The sequence below is a fragment of the Sus scrofa genome, chromosome 5, assembly GCF_054392235.1.
Source record: "Sus scrofa isolate SSC_HxYL_T2T_F1_AM1 chromosome 5, Sscrofa_HxYL_maternal_Yorkshire_Landrace_v2.0, whole genome shotgun sequence".
Classification (NCBI taxonomy): Eukaryota; Metazoa; Chordata; class Mammalia; order Artiodactyla; family Suidae; genus Sus; species Sus scrofa.
The window spans coordinates 6,795,820-6,814,765 of NC_139387.1; the positions used below are offsets into that span (position 1 = coordinate 6,795,820).

General features: G+C 44.7%; 1 protein-coding gene across 15 annotated transcripts in view; it reads right to left on the reverse strand.

Annotated features, from left to right (window-relative positions):
* Positions 1–18,946, reverse strand: part of MEI1 (meiotic double-stranded break formation protein 1) — a 69,750-nt gene that overhangs the window by 13,796 nt on the left and 37,008 nt on the right. For 9 of the 15 annotated variants that reach the window (XR_014802953.1, XR_014802952.1, XM_084955180.1 and 6 more), the window contains 5 exons: positions 18,736–18,833; positions 16,149–16,317; positions 10,072–10,219; positions 3,997–4,272; positions 1,692–1,857 (listed from right to left, as the gene is read on the reverse strand). Coding sequence is in view for 9 of the 15 variants with exons in the window: in XM_084955180.1 (XP_084811306.1) it covers positions 1,692–1,857; positions 3,997–4,272; positions 10,072–10,219; positions 16,149–16,317; positions 18,736–18,833 (857 nt within the window). In the remaining 6 variants the exon portion in view is untranslated. The remainder of the gene's footprint in view (positions 1–1,691; positions 1,858–3,996; positions 4,273–10,071; positions 10,220–16,148; positions 16,318–18,735; positions 18,834–18,946) is intronic. The other 6 variants (XR_014802954.1, XR_014802957.1, XM_084955186.1 and 3 more) reach the window with 3 other exon arrangements.

Genomic DNA, 18,946 nt, shown 5'->3' on the forward strand with positions numbered 1-18,946 from the left:
AAGTCAGACAGCACCCCCCACCCCAACTGTAAACGGTTCATTGGGATTCACTCCCATTCCCGTCTTCTTACTTCCTCATTTGGAAGAGGGGCAACTGCCGTACTGAGTGCCAACTTTGGGTTGGGTACCGGGAATTCATTATTTTACTTAATCCTCTTAAAAATCATGTGAAGCAGGGACTGTTATTCCTATTTTGCAGTTACGAAAACTGAGGCCCAGGAGTTCCTTGGTGGCCTAATGGTTGAGGATCTAGCACTGTCACTGCTGTGGCTCTCGTCACTGCTGTGGTGCGTGTTCAATTCCTGTCCCAAGAACTTTTGCATCTTCCACGTGCCTGGGGCGTGACCAAAAAGAAAATAAAAGAAAACGGAGGCCCAGAGAGGCTAAGCGACATCTCCAAGGTCCCACAGCCTGTATGTGGTAGGGCCAGGATTTGAACCCAAATGTGAATCCAATGCCCATGGTCTTTCTACCATGTGTTTCCAAGAAATCCCATAGCTCTTAAACATCATTATCAGTTGTGGCTCATCCTTCCCTAAAAAGGAAGGATTCAGCTCCTCCAGATACCCTTAAACATACCTCTAAACCTCCATCCTCAATCAGGACTGGACCAAGTGAGGAATAGCTCTCCTCCTACCTCCTCTTAATTGCTTAGAAATTTAATTTAAAAACTCGACTTTTCTTTTCTTTTTTTTTTTTTTTTTGCTTTTTAGGGCCGCACCCACAGCACATGGAGGTTCCCAGGCTAGGGGCCAAATCAGAGCTACAGTTACCAGCCACAGCCACAGCCACACAGGATCCAAGCCATGGCTGCGACCTACACCACAGCTCATGGCCACGCTGGATCTTTAACCCACTGATCAAAGCCAGGGATCGAACCCGCAACCTCGTGGTTACTAGTCGGATTTGTTTCCTCTGCACCACAACAGGAACTCCTAAAAACTCAACTTTCTAAAAATAGGATAAGACAAACCAATTCCAGTCTTTTCAATGTAGTCACACTGTACCAAATGCCAAATTTCCTTGACTCCAGAGAATCCGTTCTAGATTTGGAAACCATCCTTCTGGATTTCATCAGAAGCTTCTAATACATCACAGATCCAACCCCTTCCCAGGCCCTGCTGGCTGCTGCAGCCTCCCTGACTTCTGCAATACTTCCTACTTTCTTCTTCCTAACTGGAGGCTGTCGTCTTATGATAAACAGCTCTGAGCACATGCTGTGCAGGGCGGGCACATGCACACATATGTGAAATACACCCACCCATGCTAAACACACAGAGACATGAAGCATACTCAAACCACACACACACACACACACACACACACACACACACACACACACGCACACACGTGTGTGCACATGCACACCAAACGTGTTGCGCATCCCTCTCCAACGAGAGAAAGGAGATAAAGTTTTGTTTGATGCCCCACTGGCCTGATTTTTCTTTTGCAGAAAAAACTCTGATTCTTTCTAGCAGAGCAGACCTCATCAGGGCAGAGATGACTACTCTTTTTTTTTTTTTTTTTGCCATACCTGCAGCAAGCAGAAGTTCCCAGGCCAGGGATCAAACCTGTCCCACAGCAGTGACAACACCAGATCCTTAACGCACTGAGCTACCACGGAACTCCAGATATGCCCATTCTTTTCTGACATTCAGGTAAAAACATGCCCCCAGCAGTTTCAGACTGACCTCCTGAGGGGGAGGACCCATGTTCCAGCAGTAGGTGCTGTAGAATCAACAGGAAGTGGCCTCGGATGAGACCGCCCACCTGGACATCCACATTCCTCCTCAAAAAGGCCCTCAGGATGATCAGTACCTTGCGGGCTGTGTCCACGGGGCTGGAATAGATGAGGTCCTGAGCAGGAGAGTAGAAAGCCAGAGCTCAGAGGGCATTATGGTTGGGGACAGGTGGGCGGTAACGAGATGCTGCAGAAGGGCCCCAGGTGATGCTGTTACAGATCCTAGGGAGCGAGCACTCACTCAGCACCTCCCGTGCATCATCCTGCCTAGTAAGTCTCTCCTAAACAGGAGGAAACGGAGGCGCAAAGAGATTATGTGATGTGCCAAAGTTCACACAGCTAGTAAGTGGCACAGTCAGGATCTGAATGCAGGACGTGAGATACATAAAATGCAGGTGTTATTTCCACCACAGTCACTCCCATAAATCAGGGAATCATGTTTTTTGATAATAAGACTATCGAAGGACACAGAGAACTATATTTAATGTCCTATTATAAACAATAATGGAAAAATATATATATTTTTGTCTTTTTGCCATTTCTTGGGCCCCTCCCGCGGCATATGGAGGTTCCCAGGCTAGGGGTCTAATTGGAGCTGTAGCCGCCGGCCTATGCCAGAGCTGCAGCAACATGGGATCTGAGCTGCGTCTGTGACCTACACCACAGCTCACGGCAACACCGGATTGTCAACCCACTGAGCAAGGGCAGGGATCGAACCCGCAACCTCATGGTTCCTAGTCGGATTCGTTAACCACTGCGCCACGATGGGAACTCCAAGAATATTTTTTAAAATACATACACATGTGTAAGTGAATCCTTTGCTGTACAGAAGAAATTAACACTACATTGTAAATCAACTATACTTCAATTTTTTTTTTTTGTCTTTTTGCTATTTCTTTGGGCCGCTCCCGCGGCATATGGAGGTTCCCAGGCTAGGGGTTGAATCGGAGCTGTAGCCACCGGCCTACGCCAGAGCCACAGCAACGCAGGATCCAAGCCGCGTCTGCAACCTACACCACAGCTCACGGCAACGCCGGATCCTTAACCCACTGAGCAAGGGCAGGGACCGAACCCGCAAGCTCATGGTTCCTAGTCGGATTCGTTAACCACTGCGCCACGACGGGAACTCCTATACTTCAATTTTAAAAAAAGAATATCAAGGGAGTTCCCACTGTGGCTCAGTGGTTAACGAACCTGACTGGCATCCATGAGGACATAGGTTCGATTCCTGGCCTCGCTCAGTGGGTTAAGGATAGGGCGTTGCCATGAGCAGTGGTGTAGGTCGCAGATGCGGCTCAGATCCCATGTTGCCGTGGCTCTGGTGTAGGCTGGTGGCTATAGCTCTGATTGGACCCCTAGCCTGGGAACCTCCATATGCCATGGGTGTGGCCCTAAAAAGAAAGACAAAAAAAAAAAAGAAAAAAAGAATATCAAAATAATAACTACTCTTCTCTGAAGAGCTGGACTATGGAGGGGCCACATTCATGAACTGGCGTTGAAGGCAGGGGCTCTAAACCAAGCATTTCATATGCTAATGTGCTCAATTAGCTTGGGACCTGCCACTAGTAACTGGTCACTCAATATGAACTGTCGAATGTATAAATAATTTCCTTTTTAAAATACATAAATAAATTATAGCAGTTATACCTATAATAAGGAGCACGGGAAAATGACTTAAAGCCAGTGTTAGAAACTGCAGACAACAGGCAGCCTACTTACCTAACTGATGGACCTGACAGAAATTACAGGAATGTCTTACTTCATTAAAGAGCGCTGGAATATGCGATAAACTCAATAAAGAATTCTAGGTATGCCCAAGGGAGTGCACTACACACTGTAGCATTAGCCAGTGAATTACTGCCAAAAACAGCCTGTCTCTCTGCAATCAGACATCTTCATCTACACGCCCCGGGGTGTCCTCTGACATCAAACCCTTGTTAGCAGGACCAGCTCAAGAGAAGATAGGAAGGTGAGAGGGAATGGTGACCAAGGTCAGCATTTCATGGTTATAGTCTCTGGGGACTAGAGAGGCACATATCTTTCAGTAAGCACACCTCCATCAGACTTAGGAAAGGGTATGGACTTTCAGAAACCAGGCATCCGCCAGCCGACAGGACCGCCTACTCACATGGAAACTGCGATAAGCCCAGAGGTGGGCAGAAGCAGCTGCAGGTGCCTCCTGACTTCAATAAACCAGTTCCCAGAGACAGGGCCTGTCACCTCTAAAAGCAAAAATGAGCCAAGTGGTAACCTACTAGCAAAATGAGCAGGATGCTGGGGCTGCTTCTGAGTATGTGAAACAGGACTGCTAAGCTGGCAGGAAGGGTGGGCTGCCCACCAGAGGAGACATCATCCAGCTCCTCATAGCTGCTCTCTTCCCAGGAGAACCAAAGGTCCAGGACACGGTGCCCAAACCTACTCATCAGCTCTGGATACAACAGGAATAACCTGAGTAGGTGGGGGTGGTGGGTGTAGACTAGGTGCAAGTCCGGGACCCACTCCAGGAATTTTCTGATGGCACTGGCCACGGCCTGGGGGAAAAGAAGAAAGGAGCTGAATACACCTTGTAGAGGGCCCAAGAGACCCCAATCCCCAATACACAAAGCTAAGACGTAACAGCAAAAAATGTACTGGCTTTTCAGGGCTCCAGGATATCTTCCCTGGCTCATTCCATCACCGTCTGTGCTTACCTTATAACAGCAGTCCTCAACTTCACTGTGCTTATCTTATAAGAGCAGTCCTCAACTGGGGGTGATTCTGCTCCCCAAGGGACATTTACAAATGTCTAAAGACACTTTTGATTGTCTTGATTTGGGCAGTGCTACTGGCATCTAGTGGAAGAGAGCAGGGATTCTGCTCAACATCCTACAATGCACAGGACATCTTCCCACAGGAAAGGGTTATGCTGTGTAAAATGTTAAACAGTGCTGTGGCCGAGAAGCCCGACTCTGGAATGATACTTACCACAGTGTGTCATGATTGTCAGCATGTGCGTTTCTACCTCTCCCACTAGACTGGAACTGCTTGAGGGCAGGGACTGTAGCAGATCAATCTGTGCACCTGGCATAGGGCCTGGCACACAGAAAGCAAAGAGCAGGTGTGTTGAATCATTTGCTAACCCTCAAAAACCTCTCTCTTCCCATTGCACATACAACAAAGCTCAAGTTCCTTCATATGTTACTCTAAGAATTTTGCAGTTTTGACACTTTCATTGGGGTCTTTGATCCGTTTTGAGTTAATTTTTGTGCATGGTGTGAGGTAAGGGTCCAACTTCACTCTGTTGCATGTGGATATCCTGCTGTCCCAATAGCATTTTTGGCGGCGGGGGTGGGGGTGGGGTTGCACCTACTGCACACCACAAGTGCAGCCAAAGAAAAATTTAATTAAAAAACTTCACAAGAAATAGCAACAACAACAACAACAACAACAACAAAAATAAAATTTAAAAAAAAAAAAAAAAAGAAAGAAAAAGGAGTTCCCGTCGTGGCGCAGTGGTTAACGAATCCGACTAGGAACCATGAGGTTGCTGGTTCGGTCTCTGCCCTTGCTCAGTGGGTTAATGATCCGGCGTTGCCGTGAGCTGTGGTGTAGGTTGCAGATGCAGCTCGGATCCCGCGTTGCTGTGGCTCTGGCGTAGGCCGGTGGCTACAGCTCCAATTCAACCCCTAGCCTGGGAACCTCCATATGCCGCGGGAGCGGCCCAAGAAATAGCAACAACAACAACAACAACAAAAAATAAAATTAAAAAAAAAAAAAATTCAAAAATTGTTTTTGTTTTTAAAATTGCTTTTAAAAATTAAAAAAAAAAAAGAGGTGTGAATCTGGTGGCTCAATGGATTAAGGATCTATCATTGTCATTGTGGTGGTTCAGGTCACTGGTGTGGCAGGGGTTCAATCCTTGGCCCCAGAACTTCCACACACTGCAGGTGTAGCCAAAAAAAAAAAAAAAAAAAAAAAAAAGGAAGTGTGACTCCTCTAACTTTGTTCTTTTTCAAGATTGTTTTTTTCTATTTTGAGTCCCTTTCATTTCCATATGAATTTTAGGAGCAGCCTGTCCATTTCTGGACCCAAAGAAAAAAGGACAACTGGGATTTTGATTACGATTATGTTGAATCTATAGATCAGCTTGGGGAGTATTGCCATGTTAATACTTTTAAGTCTTTCTTTTCCCAAGTTTCATGAGATACAACTGACATACAGCATCATATAAGTTGAAGGTGTACAATGTAACGATCGGTTAATATATAAGGTGATGACCACAATAAGTTTAGATGCCCTCCATCACTTTACACTTACAAAAGTTTTTTCCTCGTGTGATGAGAACTTTTAAGACCTGCTTTCTTAGCAACTTTCAAATAGACAAAACAGCATTGTTGGCGACAGTCTTCACGTTGGACATTGTACATTATATCCTCAGAACTTACTTATCGTAGAACTGGCCGCTAGGTATTCTGACTCATGCACACGGGATGTCGACTTCTCTAGGTCCTCTTTCAATGATGTTTTGTGATTTTTCAGGGATCAAGCCCTTGCACTTCTTTTGCTAAATTTATTCCTATGTATTTTATTTTTTAATGCTATTGTAAATGTAATTGCTTTCCTAATGTCATTTTTGATCATGTTATGAAAGACTTAACTCTACCTCCCAGCTTCTCTCCACTCTGTCGCCCTTATGAGGCGGCCAAGCCACGCAACACTAGGCTTCCTTCCTTGGATGGACAGACTGGACAGCTTCCCACTTCTGTGCTTAAATCTTGCTCTACTTTCAACCTGAAAGTTCTCCCGTCACCAACTCCATCTCCTCAGCAAAGGCCCTCCTGAGACTACAATCAGATACAGTCTCTCGGCCCGTGTGCTTCCACAGCTCTTGACAGTCCTCCAACTCCAGGAGAGCACGCGTTGCTGTTGTTCCCTGCCTTGTAGGAGATCTTTTTGTCTCTCTTTCCAAACCAGTGCTCTCTGGAGACAGGGAATTTGTTTGATTCCTGCAACTCTACAAGGACCCACAAGGCATCTGGCACATGTCAAGTACTCAATTCACATAGAGGAGGGTCTTTTTTGTTGTTGTCTTTTTAGGGCTGCACCCCCGGCATATGGAAGTTCCCAGGTTAGGGGGTCGCATCAGAGCTGTAGCTGCTATCCTAAGCCAGAGCCACAGCCATGCCAGATCCAAGACATGTCTGCAACCTACACCATAGTTCACGGCAATACTGGATCCTTAACCCACGGAGCAAGGCCAGGGATCGAACCCATGCCCTCATGTATACTAGTCAGGTTCATTACTGTTGAGCTATGATGGGAACTCAGAGGAGTTATTGTTTAGTGGTTATAGAGTTTCAGTTTTGCAAGATGAAAAGAATTTTGGAGATGGATGGTGGTGACAGTTGCCAACAATGTTAATGTACTTAATACCATTGAAATGTACACTAAAAAATGGTTAAGATAGTAAATTTTTGTTTGAGTATTTTATACTATAATAAGAAACTGCATAAATAAACTTAAATAAAACTGACATAAAAAATCAAGTTGTGATTGTACGTTGCCATTTATATAAACATTTTTGAAGTGTAATAAAAATTGCCTGTCATTTATGGATTCACATCTAAGAGTGGAAGGCTGGAGCTCTGCAAACTCTTTTCCAAGTCTCCATGCCACCACTGGTAAATACGAAGAGGGGACCCCCAAGGACCAGCCTTGCCACCACTATTAGTCTTGAAGCCATTAAAACGATGCCTACTGCGTCTTTTTCTCCTGTTCGCATCAATCACCTTGGAAAGCCCAGAACTTTCAGGTCATTCCCATACGGCTCAGGACCTGCTCTTTTCTGATGCCAAATCCCTTCCACTGTGCCCTCTGGAACTCTGTATCCTTAGCAAATGCCCTGTGTCCTGTCCCTCTTTTTCAAATACTCCCCTCACCTTGTTGCTTTGATTCTTTTCCAAAAACTTGTTCTGCCCACAGTCCCTCAAGGGAGGCTACTTTTCACACCTACTTCCTCAGTTCAAAAACCTTGGCCTCCACGTATTCTTACTCCCTCCTTTCGACTCTCCTCTACTTGCCTCAGCCACTCATTTCCACGATCGTGCCTCTGGGCCTTGTCAACATGAAGAACGGCACCTTCCTCAACAATCCCAGTTTCCAGCATCCCGTTTTACTACCACCCCCTCTGTCTTTCCCGCTCGCTCCCTCTAGCATCTCAGCGCAACAATTCTTTGACCCTCATCAGAACCAAAGTCTTTGGAAACATCCTTTTGTTCTCTCTTACTCTCACACCTCGCACTGGTCCATCAAGAGAGCCTGTGGCACCAACTGCAAAACAGATCCAGAAGCGGATGCTTTAAACCACCTCCTCTACGATCGCTCGCCTGCATTCCTGCTGCAGCCTCCGAACTGGTTTCTGCACCCTCCCCTCGTACTCCTTTGTTCTACTGTCCTAAAAGCAGAGTGATCTTGTTTAATTCAGCCGCGGATTAAACCATACGGCTGTATGAGATCAGCAAAGCAGTAAGTTCAGAGAAAAAAGAAGAGCAGTCAAAGACAGAGCCCTGGGGTACTGCAACACTGGGAGGTCAAGGAGATAAGAGAGAATCAGCAAAAGACACTGAGACATAACTGCTAGAGAAGGAGGAAGAAAACCAGGAGTACATGGTATTCTAGACGCCAGGTAAAAGCAGTGTTTCAAAGAAAAGAGATGCTGTTTATAGGTTAAGTAAGATGATGACTAACACATTAAGTATTGGTTTTAGCCATGTATCTGTTATTGGTGACTTTGATAAGTGTGTTTTCAGGGATGTGGTAAGAGTGAAAGCCTAACTGAGATAGGACCAAGAGAAAATGAGAGAGCAGGAAAGCCTGAAGCATCCTTTTTTTTTTTTTAATCTTTTGGGGGTCACACACAGCATATAGAGGTTCCCAGGCTAGGGGGTGAATTGGAACTGTAGCTGCCGGCCTACACCACAGCTCACGGCAATGCCGGATACTTAACCCACTAATCGAGGCCAGGGATCAAAACTGCATCCTCATGGATGCTAGTCAGATTCGTTTCTGCTGAGCCATGATAAGAATTGAAGAATCTTGTCATACTAGAAAACTCAAATTCTGCCCAAGGACTAAAAAGACCATGTCAAAAGGACTTGGAGCAACCTTGAATAGCCTCCCACTGACCAAAGACAGGACAGTTTGATCCTCAAGAGAGTAATAACTACAGTGGATTGAAACCATAAAATATTTTTAAGTCCACAAGTTCATAATGATACTAAAAAAAAAAAAATCTCTTTGGTCACTTTTGGAGAATGCTAGGCAACCAACTCATTTTCTTGAAAACTGATAAAGAGAATCAAACATTCAACTTATGCTTCCTATACAATCTTCCATTCAGAGTAACTAAATAGTTGATGAGAGAAGTTTTCTTTTATACAAATATTCTAGTTAATAAACCAAGAGATAATTAGGATATTACGATTTCATAATCCCTGATGAATTAATGGATCTAGGCAATGATCACCAAGGGCTGTTAATACCACAAAAAGAAAGACAACGGGACATTATATACCTACATCTATCTTACTTGAAAACATCTGCACTTCTGCTACACCTTCCTGCTTCCATTCAAATTAAATTAGGTCTGATTACATCACATTTGCCCCAACAGTAATCCAAGAAAAAGGCAAATTAACAGTCAGTGAAGGAAGAGTATCCTTAAGTTGAGGCTGAAGAGTCAACATCTAAGGATTGATGTTGACTCTTGCTAAGAAGCAATTTTCAATGGAAAAGGTGAGAGATTCAGTGATAAATCAGACATAGTCCTTGATCCCCAAGAGTTTATAAAGAAGCTGCAGAGCGAAAACTTGTAACATATAACTACCATTAAAGTGATCCGAGATCAGCCTGATTAACAATGATCTGAGTCCCAGAAACACACTTGGTTTGATAAATTCTTATCTGGAGATAACTCATGCCTCTCTCCTCCTGCACAAGCTAGAGGTGCTACTAAGAAAAGAGCCTTGGGAGTTGGTCAAGTCTGAGTTGGTGTCCCAGTTCCCCCATCAATTAACTATGTGACCTAGCAAAAGTTACTATAACCTAAGTTTTGACTTTCTTATTTATAAAATGTAAATAAGAATCTCTGCCTCCAGGACTGTTGCGAGAATTAACTAAGTCACAGAGGCTCTGCATGTGTCAGCACTCTACCTCCCTCCACTCCCCCAACACACACTCTCTCTCTCTGCCACCCTCTTCTCTACACGTACGTCCTCACGGCCTCCCAAGAAACCAGGATGGAAAAAAGGTGCAGGAGGAGGAGGAAGAGCCCCAGGCATTTCAGCCCATACCTCATCTAGTGCACCATCTTTGTCCTGGCAGGTTGCAAGCAGATAGACGGAAGCTCTGAAGACCACCAGTGGAGGGCGCTCGCCCTGGTCCTGCAGGGACAGAAGGAAGCTTTGCACGGCCATGAATAACTCCGCCTCTGAGACAAACCTGTCGACCAAGCAAAGTCTGAGTATAAAAGGCAGAGATGGCTGCCTTGCCATATCCTCCCTCAGCCACTGTCCTGTCCCAGCATGTCCAGAGCCTAATGACACCTTGCACAAAGAGTGTGCCGTAAACACTTAACAAAGCATTGTCACAAATGCGCAGCACATAGTTCTCTGCAAGGCTCTGCTAGAGGCCTGAGACTCCTCACCCACACCCAAAAAGTGAAGCATCAGCCAGCTGGACCAGCAGTGTTAAAGAGAAGGATACTGATTCTGGGGTTCAGGAGGCCCAGCTCGGGCAGCCTGTCCACCCGTCTCTTCTTGTATTTATCACTAAACATTTGTGTGTTCAATGGGCTACTTACCAGAGGAGGGAGACACCTGTACTTGCACAGGCAAGGGAGATGGGGATGAGAAGGAGACTGACTTCACTATCCTTTATACCTTTTTAATTTTCTGCCATGGGTATGTCTTACATATCAGATTAAGACCAAAAAAAGTCAAACATTTTAAAGTAGATAATAATTAAATGCAATGCTATCCAGGAGGTATCATGGACTGTGTCCTGGAACAGAAAAGGGACAGCAGAGGGAAAACTGGTGAAATCTGAGTAAAGTTTGGTTAATTTTGTACCCTCACATATATGGTCAAACGATTTTTTTTTTTTTTTTTGGTCTTTTCACCATTTATTGGGCCGCTCTCGAGGCATATGGAGTTCCCAGGCTAGGGGTCTAATCGGAGCTGTAGCCACCAGCCTACGCCAGAGCCACAGCAACGCGGGATCCAAGCCATGTCTGCAACCTATACCACAGCTCATGGCAATGCTGGATCTTTAACCCACTGAGCAAGGCCAGGGATAGAACCCACAACCTCATGGTTCCTAGTCGGATTCGTCAACCACTGTGCCACGACAGGAACTCCTCAAATGATTTTCAACACAGGTGCCAAGACCATTTGATGAGGAAACCCTAACCCTAACCCTAAATGTAAGACCTAAAACAATAAAACTTAAAAAAAAAATAAGGCAAATGTTTCATGATATCAAATTTGGCAATGATTGCTTGGTTAAGACACCAATAGCACAGGCCACAAAAGAAAAAATAAACAAATTAGACTTGATGAAAATTTTAAACTTTTGTGCATCAAAAAACAACATCAACGGAGTAAAAAGGTAACCCACAGAGTGGGAGAAATTATTTGCAAATCATATCTCAAATCAGAAATTAATATACAGGAGTTCCCACGGTGGCACAGCAGGTTAAGGATCTAGCACTGTCTCTGCGGCAGCACAGGTTCGATTCTCGGCTTGGCACAGTGGGTTTAAGGATCTGGCATTGCACACCTATGACTCATATTCGACCCTGGCCCACAAACATCCATATGCCATGGATGAGGAAGAAAGAAAGGGAGAGAGAGAGAGGGAGGGAAGGAGGAAGGAAGAAATATCCAGAATATACAGAGAACTCCTAACTCTCAATGACCAAAAAACTCAAACAATCTGATTCAAAAATGGGCAAAAGGAGTTCCCTGGCAGCCTACCAGTTTAGGATTCAGTGTTGTCACTGCTATGGCTCGGGTTTGATCCCTAGCCTGGGAACTTCTGCATGCCTTGGGTATGGCTAAAAACAAAACAAAAATAGGCAAAGGACTTGAACAGACACTTCTCCAAAGAAGATATAAATGTGGCCAATAAGCATGTTAAAAGATGCTCACCATCACTAATCATTAGGGAAACACAAATCAAAACTATGAGATTAACAATCTCACATCCAGAGTTCCCGTCGTGGCTCAGTGGAAATGAATCTGACTAGTATCCATGAGGATGCAGGTTCAATCCCTGGCATCGCTCGGTGGGTTAAGGATCCAGCGGTGCCATGAGCTGTAGTGTAGGTCACAGAAGCGGCTTGGATCCTGCATTGCTGTGGTTGTGGCACAGGCTGGCAGCTGTAGCTCCCATTTGACCCCTAGCCTGGGAACCTCCATATGCTGTGGGTGTTGCCCTAAAAAGACAAACAAACAAACAACAACAAAAATCTCACATCCACTAGGACGGCCACTTATCAAAGGAACAAAAATAACAAGTATTAGAGAGGATGTGGAGAAACTGGAACGCTGTGTGCTGCTGGCAGGAATGTAAAATGGTATAGCCACTGTGGAAGACAGCATGACATCTCCTCAAAACCTTGAAAACACAACGACCAGATGATCTAGCAATTCCACTTCTGGGTATATACCCCAAACAACTCAAAACAGGGTCTCAGAGAGATATGTGTATATCCATGTTGACAGCAGCATTATTCACACTAGCTAAAAAGAGGAGACAACTAAAACGTCTATTGATGGCTGAATGGATAAGCAAAATGTGGTAATACATATACAGTGGAATATTATTCAGCGGAAAAAAGAAAGGAAATTCGGACATATGCGGCAGCATGGATGAATCTCAAGACATGATGCTAACTGAAATAAACCAGTCACGAAAAGACAAATACTGTATGACGCCACTCTACGAGATGCTTAGCATGGTCAAAATCATAGGGACCAAAGTAAATGGTGGTTGTGAGGGGCTGGGGGAAGGGGAGGTGGAGAGTTCCTGTTTAATGGGAATAGATTCTCAGTTTCACAAGATGAAAAGAGTTCTGGAGATGGATGGCAGCGATGGTAGCACAACGTTATGAATGAAATAATATTGACTGTACCCTAAAAAATGGTTAAGATGGAAAACTTTGGGTATTTTACAATTTAAAAATGGGAAAAAACAGTAACGTGCCGATTTTGGTGTATTAGTTTGATAAATGTACCATAGTTATATTAGTATTAGGAGAAAAGCAGTGAAAAGAGTATGAGGGAACTCTCTGCAGTCTCTGTAACTTTCCTGTAAATCTAAAAATAAAATTTTTAAAATAAAAATAAAATAGATAATAGCCATAATATAAATATTATGCTACCAAAAGACTACAGCTACCAAAAGAATAAGGTAGACCTATTAATACATGTACTGGCATGCAAAGATATCCAAGATATATTGTTTTAAGAAGCAAGTTGAGGAGTTCCAAGATATATTGTTTTAAGAAGCAAGTTGATTTGTTCCGTCGTGGCACAACGGAAACAAATCCCACTAGGAACCACCATGTGCTGCAGGTGTGGCCCTAAAAAAAAGACAAAAGAAAAAAAAATCAAGTTGAATACATTATATTATATCCCATTCTGTGTGTGTGTGTGTGTGTGTGTGTGTGTGTGTGTGTGTGTATTTTAGTCTTTTTAGGGCTGCACCTGTAGCATACGGAAGTTCCAAAGCTAAGGGTTGAATCGGAGCTGCAGCTGCTGGCCTACACCACAGCCACAGCAACATGGAATCTGAGCCAAGTTTGCAACCTACACCACAGCTCACAGCAATGCCAGATCTTTAACCCACTGATTGAGGCCAGGGATACTATCTGCATCCTCATGGATCCTAGTTGGGTTCGTTAACCACTGAGCCACAAAGGGAACTCTATTCATTCCATATATTTTTAAAAAAGAAGTATACATTTCTGGTTTTTTTTAAGACACAGGAGTTTCCTGGCGGCCTAGTGGGTTAAGGATCCAACATGATCACTGCTGTGGCTCTGGTTATAGCTCTGGAAGAGGTTCAATTCCTGGCCTGGGAATTTTGCATTCCATGGGTATGGCAAAAAAGAAAAAACTTATCGGGAGTTCCCGATGTGGCGCAGTGGTTAACGAATCTAACTTGGAACCATGAGGTTGCGGGTTCGGTCCCTGCCCTTGCTCAGTGGGTTAACGATCCGGCGTTGCCGTGAGCTGTGGTGTAGGTCGCAGACGCGGCTCGGATCCTGCGTTGCTGTGGCTCTGGCGTAGGCTGGCAGCTACAGCTCCGATTAGACCCCTAGCCTGGGAACCTCCATATGCTGTGGGTGCAGCCCTAAAAAGACAAAAAAGACAAACAACAAAAAAAAACAGACAAATTTCATCAAAATTAAAAACTTTTGCACTTCAGGGAGTTCCCGTCGTGGCGCAGTGGTTAACGAATCCGACTAGGAACCATGAGCTTGCGGGTTCGGTCCCTGCCCTTGCTCAGTGGGTTAACGATCTGGCGTTGCCGTGAGCTGTGGTGTAGGTTGCAGACGCGGCTCGGATCCCGAGTTGCTGTGGCTCTGGTGTAGGCCGGTGGCTACAGCTCCGATTCAACCCCTAGCCTGGGAACCTCCATATGCCGCAGGAGCGGCCCTAGAAAAGGCGGCAACAACAACAACAAAAGACCAAAAAAAAAAAAAAAAAAAAAAAAAACAACTTTTGAACTTCAAAGGATACCACTGAGAAAGTGAAAAGACAACAGATGGGAGAAAATTTTGCAAATAATGTATCTGATAGGGGACTTGTACCTAGAACATATTTTAAAAAACCTTACAACTACGTTAAAAAATGGGGAAAAAAATCTGAATTTCTCCAAAAAAGGTGTACGAATGACCAAGAAGGACATAAAAAGGTGCTCAACATCATTAGTCATTAGGGAAATGCTAGTCAAGACCACGATGCAAAAATCACTTCATACCCAGGATGACAGCTATAGCCAAGAAGATGGACAGTAACAAGTGTTGACAGGGATATGGAAAAACTGGAACCTTCAAACACTGCTGGTAGGATTGCAGCTACTCTGGAAAACAGCTTGGAAGTTCCTCGAAAAGTTAAACATAGTATTACCACATGACTCCTCAAGTCTCCACTTGGTATAATACAGAAAAGGAACAGAAAACAAGTACTCAAGCCAACACATGTACACACACCTCCACAGCACTGCTACCCACAAAAGCCAAAAGGTGGAAGCAGCCCAGTGGATGAAGGAATAAACAAACTGGGGTATATACATATAATGGTACATTATTCTGCCATAAAAAAAGCGTGAAGTACCAACGCATGCTACCCAACATTGTGCTAACTGGATGAGTCTTGAAAACATTTTGCTAAGTGGAAGAAGCCAGGCACAAAAGGTTGCATACTGTATGATTTCAACAACAGGAAATGTTCAGAACAGATAAATCCATAGAGACAGATTGCTGGCTGCCAGGAGCTGAGCAGAAGAAGGCATGGGGAGTGGGTAAGAGATTTGACTTTGGAATGATGAAACTGTCTTGGAAATCGATAGAGACAGATGGTGGTTGCAAAACATTATGAATATATTAAATGACACTGAATTTTTCACTTTAAAATGGTTAATTTATGTTACATAAATTATATCTCAGGGAGTTCCATGGTGGCGCAGTGGAAAAGAGTCTGAATGGTATCCATGAGGACATGGGTTTGATCCCTGGCCTTGCTCATTGGGTCAAGGATCCTGCATTGCTGCAGCTGTGGTGTAGGCAGGCAGCTACACCTCTGATTTGACCCCTAGCCTGGGAACCTCCATATGCTGCAGGTGCAGCCCTAAAAAGCAAGAAAAAAAAAATATATATCAATAAATTATTTTCATCTTTAAGGATTTTACATTTTAATAAGCTGTATAGTAATTCCTAAAACCAAAGTAAACCACTGAAAGTTTTTTTGGTACACAAATAATATCAAGAAATGCTTTTGGGGGGTGGGCATGGCATGTGGAAATTCCTGGGCCAGGGATCAAACCCATGCCACAGAAGCGACCCAAGCCCCTGCAGTGACAATGCTGGATTCTTAACCCTCTGAGCCACCAGGGAACTCCTCAAGGAATGCTCATTATCATCCTAGGCCTTCATCTCTCACTACTGACTACCCGCTTGCCTTAACCCTTTCTCTAAAACGTGAGCCCCTCGGGAACATAAGCCATTTCTCAATTATCTCTGTGTTGCCAGTGCCCAGCACCAGGCTTGAAGAGGATGCCTCTGTAAATATTTATTGAACTGAACTTGGCTACAGATGGAGGTCCCAGAACCAACCATCAGTCACCAGCTCTGAGCACGGACCTGTCCTCGTGGATGTAGGCCAGGTAGAAGAGGAGCAGGATGCAATACTGCTTCTGGCGAGCAGCTCCCTCCATGTACTGGCGATCTGACAGGAAAGCAAGGCTTTCAGGGCTCCTGCTGCTTATCTGGGGCAATCCATGCTGCAGGAGCTCAGACACTGCAGAGAGTTCTGGAGAGGGAACAAGCAGGAGAAAGTCACACAGGGCACACTGGAGAGCAGGCAATGAGCACATGAGTATCTACCACATACAGATACTGCACAGGGTAACAGGATGCACAAGGGATAAGAGGAAGTCAGCTTCCTCCTCCTCTCTACCAGGAGGGACGAAAGGTAACTTGTGGAAGGATATGGAAACATCCACTCAGTTGACAGTGTTCACGAAGTGGCTACTCCAAGCCAGGCTGTGAGACATGGAACCCAGCTCCAGTAGCTGGCAGCTGGTGGGAAAAAATAGATAATGAGACAGACAATTGCAAGACATGTGATCAGTGCCATGTTCAAGCGTGGACGAGAGTGACTCATGCCACCTGCAATGGGAAGGGCAAGTGCAAAGAGGAGGGAACTGAGGAGGGAGAATAGGAAACAGGCAGAGGAAGGAGGGAAGAGACTCCTCGAGACAAGAAGCAAGGTGATTAGAGGCCAGAGGGCATAAGAGGATATGTCATGCTCAGGGGACATGGAGGTTAGTATGACTGGACTCTCGTGAATACGTGCGGAGGGTCCTGTGTGAGGGAATTTGTAGCTAGACCGTGAAAGACCCTGAATGCTGAGTATAGAATGTGGATTTTACCCTGAGAGTAGATTGCTAGATTTCCTATGAAACCTCTATTTCATGACAGAGACAGTATTTGAATACCAAAAGAATACGAAAGACAAGGACCTCAGAGCTCAAATTTTGAGGAAGGTCAACTTTATGGAAAATTCACTACATCACCCTAATTTTCCACATTTCGCCATGAGAAACTCCATCACTGTCGGAGAGGGCCCACAGACTGAGGTTTGGAAATGACGGCTGAAGCCAGGGGAGTCGAGACATTAAGACTTGGTTTCCAGGATGGAACTAGAGAATCTCATCCTGAGTGAAATGAGCCAGAAATGAGCCAGAAAGACAAAGACAAATACCATATGATATCACTTATAACTGGAATCTAATATCCAGCACAAATGAACATCTCCTCAGAAAAGAAAATCATGGACTTGGAGAAAAGACTTGTGGCTGCCTGATGGGAGGGGAGGGAGTGGGAGGGATCGGGAGCTTGGGCTTATCAGACACAACTTAGAATAGATTTACAAGGAGATCCTGCTGAGCAGCATTGAGAACTTTGTCTAGATACTCTGTTGCAATAGAACAAAGGGTGGGGAAAATAAATATGTAATTGTAATGTATACATGTAAGGAAAACTTGATCCCCTGGCTGTACAGTGGGAAAATTTTTAAAAAAAATTTTTTTTTGAGCACCTGGAAAAGGGCAAATAAAAAATCAACTAAAAAAAAAAAGACTTGGTTTCCAGATAAATCCTCCAGCAGTATGTGAAGACGGGTTGGAGAATGAGAGAATGAAAGCAGGAGGCCAAATTAGAGGTCAAATGAAAGGGTCTACCCTGCCAATGAAGTGGAACAAGGGCCAAGTGAAGAGTGAAAATGAAGAATGTCCCACAGTGACGTCAGGAACCCTAACTCAAACTTAGTGCTTTTTCCACCAAAGCACACTATGATCATTGTGGTAATAATAAAACTAATATCCTTGCAACTCACACGTTCAACTACCCTTAATCCTGATATATAGAAGAAAGAAGCAGTCTGCATGTAAGTAAGGTCAGCTGCTCTTCCTGGTACTCTGAGATCTAGCAAGATCTCAGGGCTTGAGAGGGGCAGACATGTGGGGCTCCCCCTATTCCAAGAAGAAAGGGAGCTGTCAGCAGCAAGGGGCTGGATCAAAAAATATTTCTTGAATGAAGGAAAAAGAAATGGGACAGCCTGTCAAGATACTTTGACCAGGAGTTCTCGTCGTGGCACAATGGTTAACGAATCCGATTAGGAACCATGAGGTTGTGGGTTCTATCCCTGGCCTTGCTCAGTGGGTTAGGGATCCAGCATTGCCGTGAGCTGTGGTGTAGGTCGCAGATGCAGCTCGGATCCCGTGTTGCTGTGGCTCTGGTATAGGCCAATGTAGACCCCTAGCCTGGGAACCTCCATATGCCGCAGGTATGGCCCTAGAAAAGGCAAAAAGACAAAAAAAAAAAGATACTTTGACCAGAGGTCTCTGGGTGTAACAAGCAGAGAGAAAGAGGCCTAGTGTGAGAGACAATACAGAGAAGCTGGTCACAGGGAGGAAACGGACTTGAGCTTTAGGGTCCTTCTCTTAAAGTCTAAAGGTCCAGGAGCCTTGGATTCCACTGTTTTCTGATTCTATTATCTCACTTCCCTAGGAAGCAGCCTACAGTTCCATCATTCCATGAGGCCATGGTTCTTCGGGGTAGGTTCAAGCAAAGGTTTCTTATAACTGTACTGATTACCCAGCCCATCAGAAAGACATCCAGACTCTGAAAGACCACCTCAGATCTCTTGAGTCCTACAGCATCTTACCTTCTTGGGAAAGTGGTGCTGTCTTCTCTGGAGCGGAGAGGAGGTTGATGCACATGGAGTAGAGGAAACTGGAACACACCTGGTTTAGGGAGGAGTGACTTAGTGGAAGAAGAGAAAGAGAGAACAAGGGAGAAGACATCACTACTTTGGCTGGGACAGCATTATCCCTGCCATGTATGGGGGCACCACCGCTTTGTGCCAGAGCCCAAAG